Source organism: Rhineura floridana, chromosome 3, assembly GCF_030035675.1.
Source record: "Rhineura floridana isolate rRhiFlo1 chromosome 3, rRhiFlo1.hap2, whole genome shotgun sequence".
In the NCBI taxonomy this organism is placed as follows: domain Eukaryota; kingdom Metazoa; phylum Chordata; class Lepidosauria; order Squamata; family Rhineuridae; genus Rhineura; species Rhineura floridana.
In genome coordinates, this window is record NC_084482.1 from 113,109,140 (window position 1) to 113,130,086 (window position 20,947).

Sequence of the window (20,947 nt, forward strand, 5' to 3'; positions counted from 1 at the left end):
GGTCTGGGCCTTGGCTTGTGCGAGCCATGTCAATTACTAGCAGTAGCTGTAGGAAAACATGTGCTAAAGTGTGCAGCTCTCATTTAATTATGGTATAAGGACCCAAAATTAGGAAGCAAATTTTGCTGCCTAAAGTCAAGATATCTATCCCGATCTCTATGTATGGATGTGAAAGTTGGACAGTGAAAAAGGCGGATAAGAGAAAAATCACCTCATTTGAAATGTGGTGCTGGAGGAGAGCTTTGCGCATACCATGGACTGTGAAAAAGACAAATAATTGGGTGTTAGAACAAATTAAACCAGAACTGTCACTAGAAGCTAAAATGATGAAACTGAGGTTATCATACTTGGGACACATCATGAGAAGACCTGATTCACTAGAAAAGACAATAATGCTGGGAAAAACAGAAGGGAGTAGAAAAAGAGGAAGGCCAAACAAGAGATGGATTGATTCCATAAAGGAAGCCACAGACCTGAACTTACAAGATCTGAACAGGGTGGTTCATGACAGATGCTCTTGGAGGTCACTGATTCATAGGGTCGCCATAAGTCATAATCGACTTGAAGGCACATAACAACAACAACACAGTCAAGATGATGCATCAACATTTCTCTCCTCTCCTCAGGCAGAGACGCAAACTCAAAACTTGAAGACTGTTCCTAATATACACCTACTGCATCCCTGAACTCTTTGCATCCACATTGTGCAATGCACAGAGCCCAAGTCTCTAGCATTGCATCACTTAGAGCAGGACTGCTTTGTTTTGAAGACTGGCCCAATACCAGACCCAGAAGACTACTCTGAGAGGCAGTTTACATTAAACACTAGTAGGATTTTAACAATCTGGAAGGATCTGTTCCTTAAGCTAGAGATGACACAGACATAATGGAGGCAAAAGATTGAGAAAGGCTAAGTTGATACCTCCTCTGCGAACATTGACAAAAACAAGAGAAATGATAAACACAGCTCAGGTTTACAGAACTAGTAAAGCAAGAGGAATTTAGCTAGTGTTGATAGCTGCTTGCATTGAATATGAATGGGAAGTCAAACTTCTAAAAGGCCGTTTCTTGTCAGCGTGACTGCTTTTGATACATAGGCTGACTGCTCCCAGTTCATACAATAACAATATTGCTCTCTTTTAAAAAAAAATCAAGCAAGTAATTTACTGTCCTGGGCCTCACTTTTGCATGGGCAAATGTAGTAGGTAAAGCAGGTGACCATGGATAGGACTTGCAGGAACTCTCATGATTGAGTAGTGCCTGGAAAGAATCCCAACAAGGCCACAGGGACAGCTCATAACCATATCTGCAAATACCCAGAGAAGATATTATGTTTGCTGATGCAAGCGCATGTCTGAAGGAGGTTGGGACTGCTTGCATGAAGGCAAGATGTACAGTATGACTCCCACTAGGAATTCTTTTGCTATATAGTTCCAACCAACAACAAATTCTATAATATTTTTTCACTATGATTTAGCATTATGTGTGAGCCAGGTCAACATGTAGTCTAAGAAAACACTCTTACCGTTAATTTACAAAACAATTTAGTATTTTTTTATGCTGGGCATGATTTTCACATGGAAGCAGTTTTAAATCAGTGGGTCCCTATGTCATATCTGAGGTTGCACAATTAAATGGAAGAACTGCACCATCTGAGTGCTTGAACATTTGAATCAGCCAAAGGAACCTAATATTCAAGTCTGAAATGGGTCTAGTTCCATGCATACAATTTTTCAAACAACAAAGCGAGTACAGTCCAATGAGAAGAGGGTGGACTGGTTTCCACATGTATGTGTGAATGGGTTTTCACAGATCAAATCCCACAGACAGAATTGCTTATACAGCTCTGAATCATCAAGTAAGCAACTGAAAACAAATAAAGCAATTTAAATGTATGTGTGAACTGATCCTAAATCATCTCAACAATTAAATTGTTGAATTGGATTTGAAGTAGGTTAAATTTATGGGACAGTGACTTGCTCAAGGCTGCCTGGTGCACTCACAATTTCAGCTTGGTATTCCCATGTTCAGAGCCAGTGTGGTGTAGTGGTTAGAGCATTGGACTACGACCTGGGTGACCAGGGTTCAAATCCCCACACAGCCATGAAGCTTACTGGGTGACCTTGGGCCAGTCACTGCCTCTCAGCCTCAGAGGAAGGCAATGGTAAACCACCTCTGAATACTGCTTACCATGAAAACCCTATTCATAGGGTCACCTTAAGTCGGAATTGACTTGAAGGCAGTCCATTTCCATTTTTTCATTCCCATGTCCAAAGATACCATTGAAACTCCTGCACCAAACTGGACCTCAGAGATAATAATTAAAACGTTTTAAAATTATTATCCTATATTGATCTTCACAAGAGAGTACTATATGGAAATACAAATATAGATAAATAATAGACATAAAAAGAGAAAAGATTGTATCCAACAAAGTCATCCCATTAGCACAAGGACTTCTGCCTGCACAACAAGCCTTTCTCTCCCTTTTCTCCCCACATGTGCCCACAACAAATCTGTTCCAAAGGGTTGGAGGAACTTCCAAAAGAGATTTAGGGGTGCACAGGGGGTGCACAGGGAGAGGAGAGACAGAGGAAGTCCCATTGTGCAGGTGGAAGTCCTTGCACTAATAGGACAACTTTGTTAGATGCAACCAAAAAACTATCAAGCATATGTGTTACACGGAAGTATAACCAAGGCAGGCAACATCCACTGGATTAGCATAAACCAGAACTGGGGAACCTATGGCTCTCTAGATATTGTTGGACTCCCAATTCTCACCACCTCTAGCAAGACGGGAATCGTAGACCAACTACATCTGGAGGGTCACAGGTTTCCCACCCCGGACATAAGTGAATTCTCAACACCCTAAAGCCCACATTCAGATAATAACCTACTTGTGTTAATGGAAATTGTGCTAGAATAGATCTAAAGGATTTGGATCAATATTTTTATGTTGTCCCACTTAGCCATATTTCACCTGGTGAAATATGGGATGCCCAAACAAGAAGCACTTGTTCGCTCTAGACAATCTGAACCTTTTTTGTGTGTGGTGTTGCAGGATCTTTGGTATAATTGCAATTATTTTCTTCCAAGCAAAGATGTCAAACTGAAATTCAGACTTTGAAAATACCAAACTGTGCTCCCTATATAAGCATCTCATGTACACTAGGAAGGTTTAGAAACCAAACACAGAATCTGCATGTATTTATTCCTTACCTGTGATAGGATTAATGGCAAACAATCCATTATGGTTTCCATTTATGATGTGGAAAGTCAGCTTCCCTTGGGAACCAGAATCTGGGTCAGTGGCTTCAACTTGAAGGATGGAGGTATTGGCTGGTGAATTTTCCATGACAGAGGAATAAAAAGCAGGTCTGGACATCAGGGGTGGATTGTCATTTACGTCAGTTACTTCAATGTAAATTTCAACCACAGAAGACAGAGGGACTGATCCTAGATCAACAGCTAACACTGTCAACCAATAATGACTGTGAGATTCTCTGTCTAGTGGTCCAATGGTAAAGATTGTACCTTAGAGAAATAAAAAGAAAATAAAAATATATGGATTCCACAGATAGAAAAACTATGTACTGCATATAATAGTTACATAAAATAATTTCAAAAATTAAAGTGGATTTCTTACTCTGAATCTCTTTAAAGACAAAGAAGTCAATGAAAAATACACTGTTTGTGCATTAATTTATATTTACTTATTTTCATTGTCTATGAAAGTCTTAAAGATATATATCTTAAGGCGCAAGGCAACTTGTATTCATGCCAGGCTGGAGGGAGTTGGATGTGGCAGAACTCCAGGTGAGCTGGTAGGCTTCTGGAGCCGCTAGGCTCCACTGGGTTTCACCAGCAGAAGCACCTCATCCCCACTGAACTGTGGTGCTGCTGGGACCCTGCTGACTCAGCTGGGGATCCACCAGGAAACCCAGCTTGGTGGAAGAATAGCCAGTAGAAGGCAGCAGAAGGCCGAAGAAGAAGGTGTTCTAGTGGCATGCTGGATGTACAGTTAAGAGGAGAGGACTTCCACTATATCCAACTCCTCCAACTCCTCTTCGGAGTGCTTCTGCAAGAACGTCAGCATAGATAAATAATTATAATGGCCATCAATGGGGAGAGCTTACTCCCTGGTAGAAGTATTCATCAGAGCTGCCTTTTACCTCCCGGTCCCCATGCATAGCTCCTGACTGAGCCAGTATTCAGCCAGCCCAGTGGCTCCCGAAATGCAAGTGGATGCCACAGAGCTCCCCACCAGCTTTTCCACTGCCACCACCACCCCTCCAGCCAGTTTTCCGTGACTTGGATTGCTCTGTTAGTGTTCAAAGTAAGGTAAGTTATACACATTACATCTATTCTAACAGCAATGGATTCAGCAAAGTAGTAAATAACTAAACTTGTGTTGTGTATTAAATTAACAAAAATTAAGTCTGAAAGCTCACAACTTAAAAGTAATTTGTAGTGCAATCCAATGCAGGTTTACTCAAAAGTTCCAGTGTTTTCAATGGGTCTTATTCTCAGCTAAGTATGCATAAAACTGCAGCCTAATTGATCCAATAAAACAGGTGTGAAGAACAGGGCCGGTGTCAGGCATGCTGGGGCCCTTGGGCCCCAGACTGCCCCAGGCCCCAGCACCCACATCACACCTACCTGCCTTCCGTGATTGGTGCTGCGGATCAGGAAAAGGGAGCTCCCAGACACCCCTACTGTTGTGCAGGCCCCACCTACCTCTCCCTTGACATAAATGCCAGTTGCGCTGTGGGTCCAAGCCTGCCATCAACCAAGATGGTGTCTGAGGCTTCCCTAAGAGACTGATGTCTCCACCGCCATCTTGGTTGATGCCACACATGTGTGCTATGCGCGCGCATCCCTGCCATCAACCCAGATGGCAGAAGGGGAATCAGCCCCTTAGGGAAACCTCAGACACCATCTTGGTTGATGGCAGGCTTGCGCCTGCAGCGCAACCAGCATTTACATTAAAGGAGGGGTAGGTGGGGCCTGCATGGCAGTAGGGGGGTGTCTGGGAGCTCCCTCTGCAATATTTGGCAGGGTCAGGAGCCGATGCTGCAACAGATCGCGGAAGGGAGTGCGACCCACCCACCCTAAGGAAGGGCCCTTCAGGGGCTCCTTGGGACCCAGGGGCCCTCGGCCGCCCTCTGGTGCTGGCCCTGGTGGGGAACCTTTGCATCTCTAGATGTTGCTGAACTACAACTTCCATCAGCTCCAGCAAGTATGGCCAATGGCCAGGAATTATGGGAGTTGTGGTTCAGCAACATCTGGAGAGACAAAGGTTCTCTACACCTGCTATAAAGTATATGAATTCACATCCTATGTCTCTCTAAGCTCTGTAACAAGAAAAATTTCAATGGAAACCAAGAGTGCTGGTGTGATTCAATAGCGGCATGGAGCCAACCTCCCAACACTGGTGTCACTGGATGAGGCAGGGCACTAGCAAAGCTGAGGCTGCACTGTGCACCAGTGGAGTCAATCCAGTGCTTCTGCCAATGGGTCTGCACAGCCCTGCCCTTGCCTTTGTCCTGCCCTCTCCCCATCTCAGTAGGTAGCAGTGATGCCAGTGTCAGGAGGGTAGTTCCACAGCACTGCCCCACCATGTGGGCCACTCCTGATGGAAACTAGGGACATATGAAAATCCTATGTGCCCTTTGGGTAGTTCTAACAATTTGGCCTTTGAATAACTTTGGTTGTAAAATGATAGAGAAATGTGAATTCAAGTGATGCTTGGTGTCTGCCACAATATAATTAATTGGCAAAGAAAAGCAAGATTCATTCTATAGTGAAGGGGTGGGAAACCTATTTCACTCCAAGGTCTAGATTGGAAATTGACCGACCTCTGCGGGCTACACTCCAATGGTGGGTGGAGTAAAAATTAGTGGGGCAAAACACACATGCCCCCCAAAAAGAAAAAAGTATGTACAGTACCCCTTTCTTCCCTCTAATGTCACCAACACTCATGCACCAGATACCAGGCACACAGCACTCCCTCCCTCCCTTTCCCACACGCACATACATAACTTAACAGTCACATACTCATACATACACCCTTCCACACCAGACACGCAGGCAGGCGCACACACTATCTGCATTTCCAGCCCTCTCTCTTCAGCACTGTGGTGGGAGTGGCCAGGAAGATTCTTCCATTTGCTGTTTAGAGAGTGCCCCGTTATTATTACCTGTGTCCTTTTCAATACTGAAGAGAGCCAGGCCTGTTCCCTCTCTGATGAAATACTGGATTTGTCCATCTTTCCCTTTATCACCATCTTCAGCTATCACACTCATCACAGATGTCCCCTCTTGGCTGTTTTCTTTCACTGACCCTTCATAAACAAAAGAATCAAAGCAAGGAGGGTGCAAATTTTCATTGACATCCAAAACATCGATCTCAATGTGGCAGACAGAAGAAAGAGAAAGGGGCTTCCCAGCATCACTGATTTTCACAGATAGATTGTAAGAGTCTCTCTTCTCATAGTCTAGCTCTTTTTCCAAGAACAGAGCCCCTGTAAATTCATCCAGATGGAACATCTCCTCATCATCTCTGAACAGACTATATTTCAATTCTCCCCTGGATGTGATATCTGGATCAAAGGCTTCCAGGAACAGCAAAGTGGTCCCAAGGGGCAGGTCCTCGGGAACTTTGGCCTTATTCAAGACTGGGATGCAGCATGGAGAATTGTCATTTACATCTTCCAAAGAAATAACTAGATCAGCAATTGACAAGAGCTGGTGACCTGTTTGTGGATGGTCTCTGGCCTCAATTTTGAATACATATTGAGGCCACAATTCTCTGTCAAGGGGAGCAGTCACTGTTACTTCTCCAGTGATACTATTGATGCCAAATTTATCAGTGGGTGATAGAAAGGAATATTTCACTCTTCCATTGTCATTTGTATCAGCATCATCAGCTTTCACCACGGTGATGATTGTACCTGTTTTTACATCCTCAGGTATAGTAACTAAGTATGTGTGTTGCAAAAATTTAGGAGCATTATCATTTGTATCCAGAACATTTACTGCTAGCAACTTCCATGATGACTTCTGAGGAGTGCCAAGGTCATATACTGTAATGTTAAGTACGTAGAAACTTGTTCTTTCGTGGTCTAAAGGAGAGGACACCTGAAGGAGACCCGTCTCCATGTCAATATGAAAGCAGCTATCCTCATTTCCAGAAGATATGACATAGACCATCTTTCCATGAAAGCCAGTGTCACTGTCTATGGCTCTCAGCTGAGCAATGGTTGAGTTTACTGAGATTGTCTCCACTACATCAATAGACCTTGGAAAGGTATCATCAAACTGTGGCGCATAATGATTTATAAGATGTGCATTCAAGGAGGAATCTTCATCAGGTTTTTGCTCTGGAGACTGGGATTCAATAGCATGGATCATGGTCTTAGTCAGTTCTTTGAGCACCCCAGTATCTTCACACTGAAAGTCGACTTGGGTGTCATGGTAGACTACTGTGATATTTACATATGTTGGGAAAGCATAGTTTTCTCCATCTGTAGCAGTAATTTTTAGAGTGTAGAAGGTTGGTAGTGCAGCATAAAGATCTCTTAGAGATGCTCTAAGAGAAATCACCCCAGAGATGGGATCTAATTCAAAAAGCTGTTTCTCATTGCCAGACATAATTTCATACTTGATGGGCTGTAGCTCATCATTATCAATGGCTGACACTGTGATCACAGAGTGCCCAACAGGAAAGTCCCATGGTACCCTTACATTGCAGTTAATCTTCTCAAATGCTGGTGCATTATCGTTCATGTTATTCATTCTGAGGGAAACATAAACCTCTGTCTGATGGCGGAAAGGAGATCCCGAATCTGATGCCCAGACACGCAGATGGTACAATCTCTGCATTAGCTCATAATCCATTAATTTGGAGACAGAGATGGCACCTGAAAATGGGTCGATGGCAAATGGAACAGCTCTCTGGTTGGCTATGCTGTATGTGATGAAACCATTCTCCCCAGAATCACTATCTGTAGCCTTCACTGACAGGATACTAGTGCCCAAAGGCAGATTTTCATCAAAGCTGCTATGATACGAACGCTGGGTGAAGCTTGGAGCATGGTTGTTGCAGTCAATAACATCAACCCTGACCATGACAGAGACTTGACTGTAGCTGGCTGTGACTTCAAGTTCAAAGTGGGACTGTTCCTGAAAATCTATTAGTTTGTCGGTAGTTATCAGGCCAGTCTGAGGATTGATTTTAAAGCCTGTGCTGTCAGAACTGAGTTTCAAACTGTATTTTAGATTTGGGAGAACTCGACTAATTTGAACCATTGCAACATGACTTCCAGGTGGTGCAAATTCACTGAGCTGCACTTGATACAATTCTTTTTCAAATCTGGCCAAGGTGTGTTTTGAAGGTGATATTTGAACAATGGCAATCTGAGAAAGAAGAGGTGGCTTGCTTTTGTCCTTAGCCTGCAGGCTGAGATTGAAACCATGTTGGTTATTGTCCCAGTCTATCTCTTTGGCTGATACAATCATGAACTCATTACCTCCCACATATGATCTAATGGATTTGAAGTGCCTTCTTGGGTCTCCATCCACAATGTCAACTGAATCTACTCCAGCTCCTGACCCACCTATTTCCACACTCAAAGTAGCATAGAGGAGGTCCTCAGGAGAATCAGATGGCCTCACCCTCACCAATGTGATAATGGGGGGTTTCCTGACAGATGGGTCCACCTGGATTGTAAGACTGGCCACGTTTCCAAAGCCACTTCCTTCCGAGATCTTCCTCATTCTCTCAACAGCAAGGACCTTTAACTGGTGCTTCCCCCTGTGGGTGGAGTTCAGTCCCACAGCAGTCATAATTATGCCACTGATGGGGTGAATGCAAAATAACAGTGACCTTGTATTTAATGCATAATAGAACTCTGCATTCTGGCCAACATCAGCATCTGTGGCACTGATGGCACCAATTGGGGTTTTGGGGGGTGTATCTTCTTGGATGGTCACTTGATAAGAGGGGGGTGAGAACAGAGGCTTCAAGTCATTCCTGTCAAGGATATGGATCAGTACTTTGGCCCAAGACTCATATGCAAATGTTTTCTCCAAGGCTTGGATTATTAAGACATACTTGTCCTTGAACTCCCTGTTCAGCCGGTCAGTATTACCACTTTTAGTTCTAATCCTCAAAAAGCAGAAATCTCCCACAATGTGCTCCTCAGCTTTAAACAGGCCACTAGTGTCCCCAGAAGTGATCCTGTATTTGATGCCCCATGCCGGGTCAGTGATGTAAATGCCCATTTTGATGTAGCTCTCCACGTAGGTTTTGGGAGCAGAATTCTCATAGATGGTCGTGTTATAAAGGGGATAAGTAAAGTGCAACAGGGAAGCATTGCCTTTTTCGGAATTCCCCTCACAAGCCAAAAAGTACGTCAGGCACAGTGCAACGGTCGCGACAAGACTCCTCCTTCTGTTTTCCATTGCAGGCCCTAAATGAAGGAAAACGAGAACAGTCAGAAGGTAGAATGGCTAACAGTAAAACAAGGTACAGAAAAGCAACGCGGAGCCTAAGTTACGCACCATAGCAGTCAGTGGGGCAGAGTGGGAGGGGGCTGTGCTGCTCACCTGACTTTCCAACAATGGAGTGGTAGCTGGTTGCCACGGGGGTGAAGGGAAGTTGGTGTGATAAAATGAGCCAACCCCCCACTGCCTCAATCTCCCTCTCGGTAATTACAGCCATCCTGGCATTGGTGTGGCAGGTAAGTAGTGCAGCCCCACCCTGAGCTGTCCCGCTGATTGCTACTGCCTACATCAGCCTTTCCCAACCAGTGTGCCTCCAGATGTTGGACCACAACTCCCATCTTTCCTGACAATTGGCAATGCTGGCTGAGGCTGATGGGAGTTGTGGTCCAACAACATCTGGAGGCACACTGGTTGGGAAAGGCTGGCCTACATCCTAACCATTTCTGATCCATATGTGGAAAACATGACTGGAATCTCACTGACTACAGTTGGGTCTAGGCTACGCAAAACAGTTTATTATCCTCTCTCCGCCCCCTTCCAGCTCTTGAAATTCTGTCTAAATAGTGCAACAGAGGAGTTTAGCAAACTTCACAATTATTGAAGCCATGCATACCGTTGCCAGCTGCTCTTTAGATGTTGCTACTGCCAGTGTGCTTCTGTAGTAGCCACAGTTTACACAGCCTTAATTTCTGATTCTTTTGCTTCCAACATGCTGACAAAGGCATAAATGCTCTTAATTAATTTATTCCACAATGAATACTGAATGCGTGGAGCAGGAATGAGACTGGGCCAACTAGCCGTGCCCCTGAACTCTGCATAATCAGTGAAAGTATGTATGCAGCTTCTACATGTGTACAAGGCTCAGCTGTACACATGTAGAACCCTTGTTGCACTGCCATGGGATACAAAGAACTTGAGAAGCATGGCCAGCATGTGAGAAGCATTAGGGCTAGCATTTAGCACTAACCATGGTTTATTGTCTTAATCCCTATTAAGATCCCAAATACACAGTGAAACCCATTTTTTAACCTAATAGTCTTCAATAGTTTGACATACAATGTAGGGCCCAGACAGGTCTGGAGCCAGCAGGCAGCCAAGTCACCACTTGCCAAGGGCCCCTGTGGCCTAGATAAGCCCCTCTTTTGGCTGGGAGGGTGGAGATCATGGGGCAAATCACACTGCCGGGGATCATGGAACGGGAGTGCTACCCTCCCAGGCAACACCCTCCAATACAGGCAGTGTGGGCTTAAATAGGCTCATCCACCCCACCTACCTCCCATGCTGCTGAGCCTCCCTAAGAGTTGGCGCTCCTGCCACCATCTTAGGTGAAGTCAGGAGTGCGTACACAGTGTGCTGACATGGCAATGTGGGAAGTAGGTGGGGCAGACCCTATTTAAGCCCACATCGCCTGCATCAGGAGGGGGTGGGGGGAAGCATGACAACATGGGCCTGGGACTGTCTGGTGCCCAAATGCCCAGCCATGCCTGGTGCCAGTTCTGGGCCCAGTTCTTTACTATATACTTCCATCCTTCTGTCTCCCCCTCTCAGAATCTTTTTTTAAAATGGCAGCATCACCCCTGGAAGGTTTCCTTCCTGAGATGTAGCCATTTCCAATGGCTGGGTAACATCAATAGTTTAACTTGCTGAGTTAGTTCTCACCCCAAGACAGTGTGGGTAGGGAGCCACCAGGGAGATCTGCTTTGACACCTAGATAACAGGCAGGCCTATGTAGTTGTTTAAAATGTCTTTTGAGTAGCCAGTCATTTTTCATGATTGTTTTAAAATGTTGCTATGATGTGTTGCGAGAGGGTGATATATAAATACTTGTATAACTAAATAAAATAAAGGCAGGAAACTGCTTTGACTATGGTTTGCTCAGTTCAGGTGCAGCACAGGATCATGGTGAATGTAAACCATGGTTTGCCATCCCATACAAAATCATGGTTTCACATCCTGGTTTACAGCTAACCCTTAACTGAGGCTTAGGTATTCAAATGTACTACTTTAACTGTGGATAAGGAAGGCAAACTGTGTTTAAGCATTAAGGCTGCACCATGGGGCTTTGAGACTGCTCATGAAATAAGGTAAACTTTAAAAGTCTCGTATTTCCTCACCCTGGTTGCATTTCTGTCTCTCCTTTGTTAGAACATGGCTGCCCACTTCCCCCTCCCTGAAATATGACATCCTTTGTGGCCAGCCTCTTCAACTACACAGCATTTTTTCAGTAATGTAACTGTGATGGTGCAGTAACACAACTGTAGCAAGAGGAAAGGGGGCTTCTTAAAGACAATCATAATCCTGAAAGTATTATTGCAAAAATTAATTTTTGCAAAAGCTTTTTTATTTGCACTCTGGGATGAAAAGAGAGAATATTTACACACTATTTGGGTTAATTATAGGTGCCTTGGATAACACAGGAGATCTCTATCGGTGCTATTCCTTCCTGTTTTAAAAATCAATGATCAAGTACCTGCCAATCATTTTGCACCATCCCATCTTAAACACGCCAGACTTGTTTGTCCAGTCACTTTTTAAAGATCTAAAATCCAGAAATAGTTCTAATTTACACTTTAGGTCAAACTTTAGGTGCACGTGACCATTTGTAACTCCTCACTTTGTAAACCTGCTGGTTATGCATGTGTGAGATTCACTTGTGGAAATGTTTTGTTAAACTAGATACTGCCATTCACATTTGGCTTTTGCTGCTAAATATATTTTTTCCAATACAGATAAAAAATATGAACTTTAACTTCACAGCTTCATTCATATGTGTTGTTGATACACAGTAATTATTCCAGTGTTTAGGGATTGCTTGTTAATGAACAAAGGAATATGTTATCTTACAGTAAAATTGTACTATTTATTTATTTATTGCATTTATATACCACCTCATAGCCGAAGCTCTCTGGGTGGTTTACAACAATTAAAAGCATTAAAAACAAGTATACAAATTTAAAACCATACCAAATTAAAACCCACAAAACCCGATAGGCATGTTAAAAATGTGCTATTTAAATGCTGTTAAAAAATGCCTGGGAGAACAAGTCTTGACCTGGCGCTGAAAAGGTAACAGTGTTGGCGCCAGGCGCAACTCATCATAAACATCATTCTATAATTTGGGGGCCACCACTGAGAAGGCCCTCTCCGTTGTTGCCAGCCCAGCTTCCCTCCGAGTAGGCACCCGGAGGAGGGCCTTGGATGTTGAGCATAGTGTATGGGTGGGTTCATGTCGGGAGAGGCGTTCCATCAGGTATTGTGGTCCTAAGCCATGTAAGGCTTTATAGGTTAAAACCAGCACCTTAAATTGGGCTCAGAAACATACAGGCAGCCAATGCAAATGGGCCAGAATCCGTTTTATATGTTCGAACCGTCTGATCCCTGTTATCAATCTGGCCGCTGCGTTTTTGCACAAGCTGCAGTTTCCGAACCATCTTCAAAGGCAGCCCCATGTAGCGTGCATTGCAGTAATCTAATCTGGAGGTTACCAGAGCATGGACAACTGAAGCCAGGTTATCCCTGTCCAGATAGGGGTGTAGCTGGGTCACCAACTGGAGTTGGTAGAAAGCACTCCATGCCACCGAGGCTACTTGAGCCTCGAGTGACAGGGTTGGTTCTAGCAGAACCCCCAAGCTATGAACCTGCTCTTTCAGAGGAAGTGTGACCCCATCCAGGACGGGTTGGACATACACCATTCAATCAGAGGAACCACCCACTAACTGCATCTCAGTCTTGTCTGGACTGAGCCTCAGTTTATTAGCCCTCATCCAGTCCATTGTAGCCAGGCACTGGTTCAGCATACTGACAGCCTCACCTGAAGAAGATGAAAAGGAGAAATAGAGCTGAGTGTCATCAGTGTACTGATGGCAACACACTCCAAAGCTCCGGATGACCTCACCCAAAGGTTTCATGTAGATGTTGAACACCATGGGGGACAGGACTGACCCCTGTGGATCCCCATACTGGAAAAGCCACTAGACCGAGCAATGTTCCCCAAGCACCACCTTCTGGAGCTGACCTGCCAAGTAGGAGTGAAACCACAGCCATGCAGTCCCTCCCACTCCCAACTCAGCCAGTCTTCCCAGAAGGATACTATGGTCGATGGTATCGAAAGCCGCTGAGAGATTAAGGAGAATCAACAGTCACACTCCCCCTGTCTCTCTCCTGACCTCTGTGCCAAAACCAGGCCCGAAACCCAACTGAAATGGATCCAGATAATTATCGGTCTCATCCAAGAGTGTCTGGAGCTGGCCTGCCACCACTCGTTCCATTCCTGGGCAAGGTCCTTGAACATTTGCCACTGGCCTATAATTATTAAGATTTTCTGGGTCCAGGGAGGGTCTCTTCAGGAGTGGCCTCACTACCGTAGCCAGGGACCACCCCTTCTCGCTGAGAGGCATTAATCACTTCCCTGGCCCAGCTGTGCTCTGGATACCTCAGTTGATTCGCCTGCTATAACACTGGAGTCTAAGTCCTGGCGGATGCTAAATATTTTATCCTGGAAGTGCCTAGCAAATTCATTACAGCGGGCCTCAGATGGTTCTACCATGTCTTTGGGGCCAGCGTGTAATAGCCCTCGGAATATTCTGAAGAGCTCCGCTGGGCGGGAGAGTGATGATTTGATAGTGGCAGCAAAATATTGTTTTTTTGCTGCCCTTACTGCCCCTAAATACAGCTTACCATAGGCACTTACCAGTGTGTAATTGCATCCACCAGGAGTTCGTCTCCATCTGCACTCAAGCCGTCTCCTATATTGTTTCATCGCTCTTAGCTCTGAGGTATACCATGGAGCCGTACAAGCTCCACACAGGAGAGGGCACTCAGGAGCAGTTATGTCAACCGCCTGGGTCATTTGTGTATTCCACAGTTCAACCAGGGTTTTGACAGGAGCACCAGCACTATCAGCCAGAAAACTCTCCAGAGCCCTTTGGAAACCATCCAGATCCATTAGTCTCTGGGGGCGGACCAACTTAATAGGTCCCCACCCTTGCAGAGGGGAAAAGCCACTGTAAGTCTAAACTTCAGCAAGCAGTGAACTGTCTATAACAGAGGGACTGAAGTAAGGCCCCCCACATTCAGATCACCATCTCCATGTCCAGTTGCAAAAACCAAGGCTAGAGTATGCCCTGCTACATGTGTTGGGCCAATGGCATATTGGGACAGTCCCATAGTTGTCATGGAGACCATGAAATCCTGTACTGCCCCGAATAAGGTGGCCTCGGCATGGATGTTGACATCCCCCAGAACCAACAGTCTGGGGCATCTCAACAGTACACCCGAGACCACCTCCGTCAGCTCAGCTAGGAAGTCTGTTGGGCAGCGGAGTGGGCAGTACACCAACAGAATCCCCAGTCTGTCCCGCTGACCCAACACAAGGTGCAAACACTCCAGACCAGTAGTCACATGGACAGGGTGCCTGCAGAGGGAGATGGAGCTCCTATAGACCACAGCAACCCCCCCTCCCCAACCCTCAGGTCTACCATGATGCTGAACCAGGTACCCTGGCGGACATAGCTGGGAGAGACTGACTCCTCCCTGCTCACCCACCCAGGTCTCGGTTATACATGCCAGATCGACTGCCTCATTCACAATTAAATCATGAATGAGGGAGATCTTATTATGCACCGATCTGGCATTTAGGAACAGCATCCGGAGGTCTGAGAGCTGAAATTAGATATTCCTTGTATTAACTAAGGTAGAAATAAATTGTAGGTGGTGTGCTAGACTAAAAAAGAAAAAAGTCTACAGAAGCCAAATTGGATAGTTTTTCCTGGAAGGAATATACAAGTCTGAGATGTCAACTACTGTTAGTCAGCCAGCCAGTGAAATTTATTTATTAGAAACTATTGATCATCACAAAAATATGAACAGTACAGAAGTACATTTTAGCATAGGGGATCCCCAGCACAGGGGATCCCATGTTGTGCAATAAAATGTTGTCTGATCCATTGTGCTGCTAAGACAAATATAGAAACCTTGTATGCATTTATTCCGTCAACCAACAACAGATTTTCTTGCTATTATTCAAAACGGAAACTCTCTGGAGAATTTATTCTGACAAATCTATCCCTAAGAGAATTATACAGGGAGCATTACAGAACATAATGAACAATGTTTTCCACCTCTCCCCAGCCGCAGATACACAAATGACAATTTAAAGGTCTTCCGGCATATTTCCCATCCAAATACGCTGTGGGCATAGTTTAAAATCTCAAAGCTGTAAATGTCTTCTTCAATGCATAAACTGATAATTAAAAAATGTAATTTAGAAGACCATCATCATATTTTACAGAATAATAAAATGGTGAGAATTGCAGAGTTTGAAGATGACATCTTGCTAACATAAGGGCCCATTCTTTATTTTTAATGCACTGCTTTGCACCTATAGGGGTAACTACTCTGAGGACATCAACAATCAGTCCATATTTGATTATAAAGTTTTTGTATTTGTTGGCCCAGCATTGTATACACGTATTAGAAATTATCTCCAAATAACATTTTTGGGGGGCTGCCTTGTATCTGGGATACCGTGCAGTTTCAACCAATAGAGAAGCAAGGGTGAACTCTGGACTGTCAGCTACTGAAAGAAAGGTTCACTTTCTCCAAAGGTCCTTGCTCTTAGAGAAAGATGACAGGTTTGGACTTAGAAGGGGCACACACACTCTCTCTCACACACACACATACATACAGAGCACTTATTCCCAGCCAGAGAGCCATGACTTTAAAAGTGCACTTAAAGTCACAACTTTAACAGGGTTAAAGAGTCAGGGAGCATGCAGGAACTTGTCAGATGAGGCAGCTCCTTCCCTCAGTGCTTCCATCTGCTGAGCCGAGAAAGAAGCCATGCAAATGCTGATGCCCTCAAGTCCTGTTAAGCAGGAAGGATTTAGTGTCCCATACAGTAAAAGAAATGAACAGAGGCTTCATATGATATTCAACGGACCAATCCTGCTATGCATGATTAGATAAGTCCACGTTTGCATTTGGGCACCTTGCTCAGCGTTGATCAGCTGGTGAAAGCATGAATGTGATTGGTGGGTATTTGCTGATTTTGCTGTTTTTATATTGTTTTGATTGACTGATTGTATTTATGTATTTTATTGTATTTTTAGTTTGCATTAATATGTTGTTCAATACTCTGAGGGCTCTTGGTCCAAAAAGGGATACATTAATAAAACATACAGTAACATACCACGACGTTCCACGTGAACTAGTTTGTTATGTGCCAGGGATACAGACCACCTGTGAGCAAATATGTTGACCAGTTTTCTGAAGGCAGCTGCGTCATGGCTTCTCTGGCATTAGGCATAGAAGGATCTGCCAATTTCGGTTCTCTCCATTTCTCAGTTTCCCAATCTTCAATTCAGTTCTCCAGGTTTCTTCACAAATTTGCTTGAAAAAATATATTTATTATGACAAAAGCCCAATGCATTTCGGCTACTCTGTGGTTTGGCCTTCATCAGGGGCTGTAAACAAAATCATGAGAACACACCACATTATTGTATAGGAATTTCATACCGCATAAAACCATAATATATCTGTGAAAAAATATAATAATTTTTACTTAAATAAATGGGTCTAAAATATTGTTCTCCAGCAAAACTACTCACACTGATAATGACCACGAAGAAGCATTCACTGAGCATGTATATGTGGTGTGTTCTCATGATTTTGTTTACAGCCCCTGATGAAGGCCAAACCACAGAGTAGCCGAAACACATTGGGCTTTTGTCATAATAAATATATTTTTTCAAGCATTTTGGGTTCCCCCCCACTTTTTCTTTCTTTCATTTGCTTTTGGATGCTTGCCACCTTTTGCTGTTGGTTCTTCAGAAATTTGCAATTTTTAAAAAAAATCAAGAAAATTCTTCAGCATTTTAACGTGACTTTCTCCTAATAAACACATTTTTGTCTGCAATTCTGACTAATATACACATTTTTGCAAGTAATTTATCCTAATATAATGCATTTGTATACTTTTTTACTAATATATTCATTTTTATGCACACTTTCCACTAATATATGCATTTTTGTAAACACTGGTTGGTTGGAAAACTGCATTGCAAAATTCAGGTATGTGCGGATTTTGAAGAATGGCTGCATTTTGGTTCTCATGCTGTTTCGGAAAGTGCAAGTTTGATAAAATGTGAACTGAATCAAATTTCTCCCCCATCCCTTTCCAACATCTAGCTTTGCAGAGCCGAGCAAACATACACCAAGGAAGACAGGATCTCCTGCCTTTTTAAGAGTGACATAGAAGATGGCATTTTGGGAAATAAAGGTTGAGAAAGTTGAGAAATAAAAGTTGTGCCTGCCAAAGTGCCCACGGCTACACAACTATTGAAAGCCCAGAAGCCCAGTTCTCCTTTGCATCTAATAATTCAAGATGTGGTCTTCTTCTCAATGACTGTGCTTGTTACACCGCAGGCCAATATTCTGCCTATGGCAGAAAAAAACCCTCAGACCATCCTTCGGATGTTACAAGGCAGACGTATTTTCATAGGTGAAGATTATCTCAAGCCAAATGATTTTAAATTTTGCAATACGAATCAGACCTGGTAAGTCCTGTGACGTACACTACCTTAAAACCCAAATCCAGGAGCAAATTATCCTGTGTACCTGCAGTAGCTTTAGGCTGTGCATTTACATCCTCTGGAACAGAAGCTTGGTATTTAGCAAATGACAGGATGAGAATCTCCTTCCCTGCTTTCCCACAATAACTCATAGAAGAGTGCCCTGTGATGCCCCTATAAATGTTGTACAGTAATTATGGTGTCGGTTTTGTAGGCTAAATGTGGTAAGTAGAGTGAGTGAGGGGGAGAGTACATGGGTTGGAATGTCAAGGAATGCTGAGTTGTGATTGGCTGAGCATCTGGGTGACTGAAGGTATAAATGAGAGAATGACAGGGGGAGTTGTTGTTGGTTCTGGGTTTTGGAGGGGTGGATTTGTGTTTATGTGGGTAGTGAGGCAGGTTTTAGGCCTAAGAGATATAAAGAGAAAACTATTAAATGTAATCACACACATGTTGACTGAACTTAAAGTAATCTTGTTTATTCCTTGTTTTAATAAATAAATAGTTTTGGTTTAACAACGTGCCTGATCCTTGGCTGGGATATTACAGACCAGAAGGGTGGGCAGAGCAATACCAAAGCTAGGAACAATATCAATGGTGGCAGTGGTGAAGGAATAGCGTAACAGCAGCAGGTATCCAAAAGCAACCCAGGGCTGTAATCTTTAAAGGCAGAAAGATACAGGGGGGTTGTGGCCTGTAAGTGCACCCAGACACTATATAACAATCTGTGGAGGAGACTAAGGCACAGTCTCAGGGAGTATTGCATTACAGTGTCAGGTGGTGGCACCTAGTAGTGGGATTGTGAGAGACCTGTTCTGGGGCCAGTGTGAGAAATCCGTTACGAGACCATACCCTGAGTAGGGGTCTGACATGCCCATGATCCAGTGATACAGTATCTGCTTCGCAGAGGGAAGATGGCTACTTCAGTCCCTGGCACCTTCAGTTAAAAAGGCTGTCGGCTGGGAGGCTAGGAATGTCCTCTGAGACAATGAATCAGAGTAGACAGTACTGGGATGGTTGGGCCAGTGATCACACTCTGTAGCTCTCTTCAGCCATACATCCACACCTTTCCAGAACATGGCTTGTATGTCCACAAGGAGTCTACAGTATATACATCTGAGAGTCCACACATGGGCTCTGTGCAAATGGGGGCCCACGGCTTCATTTCCACACAGATGTAGCTCAGTAGGGTTAATAGAAGTCACCTTTATATGATCATTTCTTCTTCTCTATAAGCATAAACTTCATTCTTGTTTTAAAGTCAGAATAACAATTAGCCACTAGAGTAGCATTATCTCTCACCTCCAAGCCTTCTGTCCTTCCAATCCCTTCATTCATCCCATCACATAGTTCTCAAACAGAAATAGAACCAGGGAGAAGAAGCAACATGGACTGCATCTCTCAAGGCAACAAGGTGTCAAACTCAACAGAGGAACATACAAAGCTGCCTTCTACCAAGTCAGATACTTAAGTCCATTGAGCTCAGTCAGTATTGTCCACACTGACTGGCAGCAGCTCTTCAGGGTTTCAGACAGGGGACATTCCCAGACATACCTGGAGATTCCGGGGATTGAACCAACCTGGGACCTTCTGCATGCAAAGCAGGTGCTTTACCACTTAGTAATGGCTCCAGCTCAAAGAATGTTTGGGGCACTTCCCTACTGACAGATGGGTGTTATCCAGTGGACTCTACTTAATACTCTCCTTGCTTTATGAAGGTTCAAGCTTTCAGCTGCAAAACAATATAAGTGGCTGCATCCTCTTCTTCAAAACCTTCTCCATCCACACACACACGCACATTTTTTTTCTCATCCGAAAAGGTCAGAGTGTTTTTCTTGGACCACAATTTATTTTTCAACTATTGTCAACTGAGTGATTATATCCAGCCCAACCCAAAGGCTAATGATGAAGTAGATTGTTTTAGTATCAATCCCTTTTATTAATGAGACACAGATGCTAGTGTTCCTTGGAAGAGAACTATACTAATTACATCCACTCACATTCTCAGCCTAACTTTTTCTGCCAATTTCTTTTGCTTCTCTTTCCCATCTCCTCCCTCAACTACTGGGTGCTGCTCAGGACAAACTTCTTAAACACAAACGTATGGTTACCAGAATACAACTGTAGTCCATGAAAGCTTATCTCTATATACATAAAAAATGTAAGCATCACACTGTGGAAATTGTTTTTCCCCCACCTGCATGCCTCTCATACTGCACATCAGCCCCTGCCTCAGCAAGCAGGCAAGGCAACAATGGCAGTAGCCTTGGCAAGCAAATGAGTGGCCTATGCACAGTGGTGGGTATGCAGCATTAGCCTGGGTGGGCCGGCATGGTGGGTGGGAGGCCAGTGGGCAGCCTACACAGCAGCAGAGTTTCACCAGGGGGGGCAGTGGTGTGGGGCAGTGGCAAGCCTGCGCGGATGAGCAGGAGTCTCATGTGTAGCCTTGGTGCACTGTGAGGCAATAGCATTTGTCCGGGGTGGCATGGGGCACAGTGCTGTGGGGAAATGGCGGCAAAGGAACAGGTGAGGCAAGAGGGTTGATGAGGGAAGTGGGGTTAGCAGGGGTGGAAGGTGATGAGTGCAGTGAGCACAGGGGCAGAGTCCCCTGGTACCATAATAAATGTATTGGTCTTTAAGGTGCCACAAGACTCTTGGAAGTTTTTTTGCTAGCATAATTTCCTTGTCCTGCTTCCAACTTAATGGTGGATAACATACATAGTTCAAAACAAAAGATCTGAAGTGGTGAAGCATGCAGTTTGAATGGTAGAGAAATTAGCATATACACTATGGTGTCCTGCAAACATCGGGTGCAATCAATTTCTCCTTAAATGTGGGTTCTATAACTTTAAAATGGGGAATGGATGCTA

At 44.1% G+C, this 20,947-nt stretch overlaps 1 protein-coding gene across 1 annotated transcript in view; it reads right to left on the reverse strand.

Annotated features, from left to right (window-relative positions):
• Positions 1 to 20,947, reverse strand: part of FAT2 (FAT atypical cadherin 2) — a 137,732-nt gene that overhangs the window by 89,070 nt on the left and 27,715 nt on the right. The window contains exons 2-3 of the mRNA XM_061617424.1: positions 6,201 to 9,473; positions 3,220 to 3,534 (exon numbers count right to left, since the gene is read on the reverse strand). Of these exons, the coding sequence (XP_061473408.1) occupies positions 3,220 to 3,534; positions 6,201 to 9,465 (3,580 nt within the window). The 5' untranslated portion in view covers positions 9,466 to 9,473. The remainder of the gene's footprint in view (positions 1 to 3,219; positions 3,535 to 6,200; positions 9,474 to 20,947) is intronic.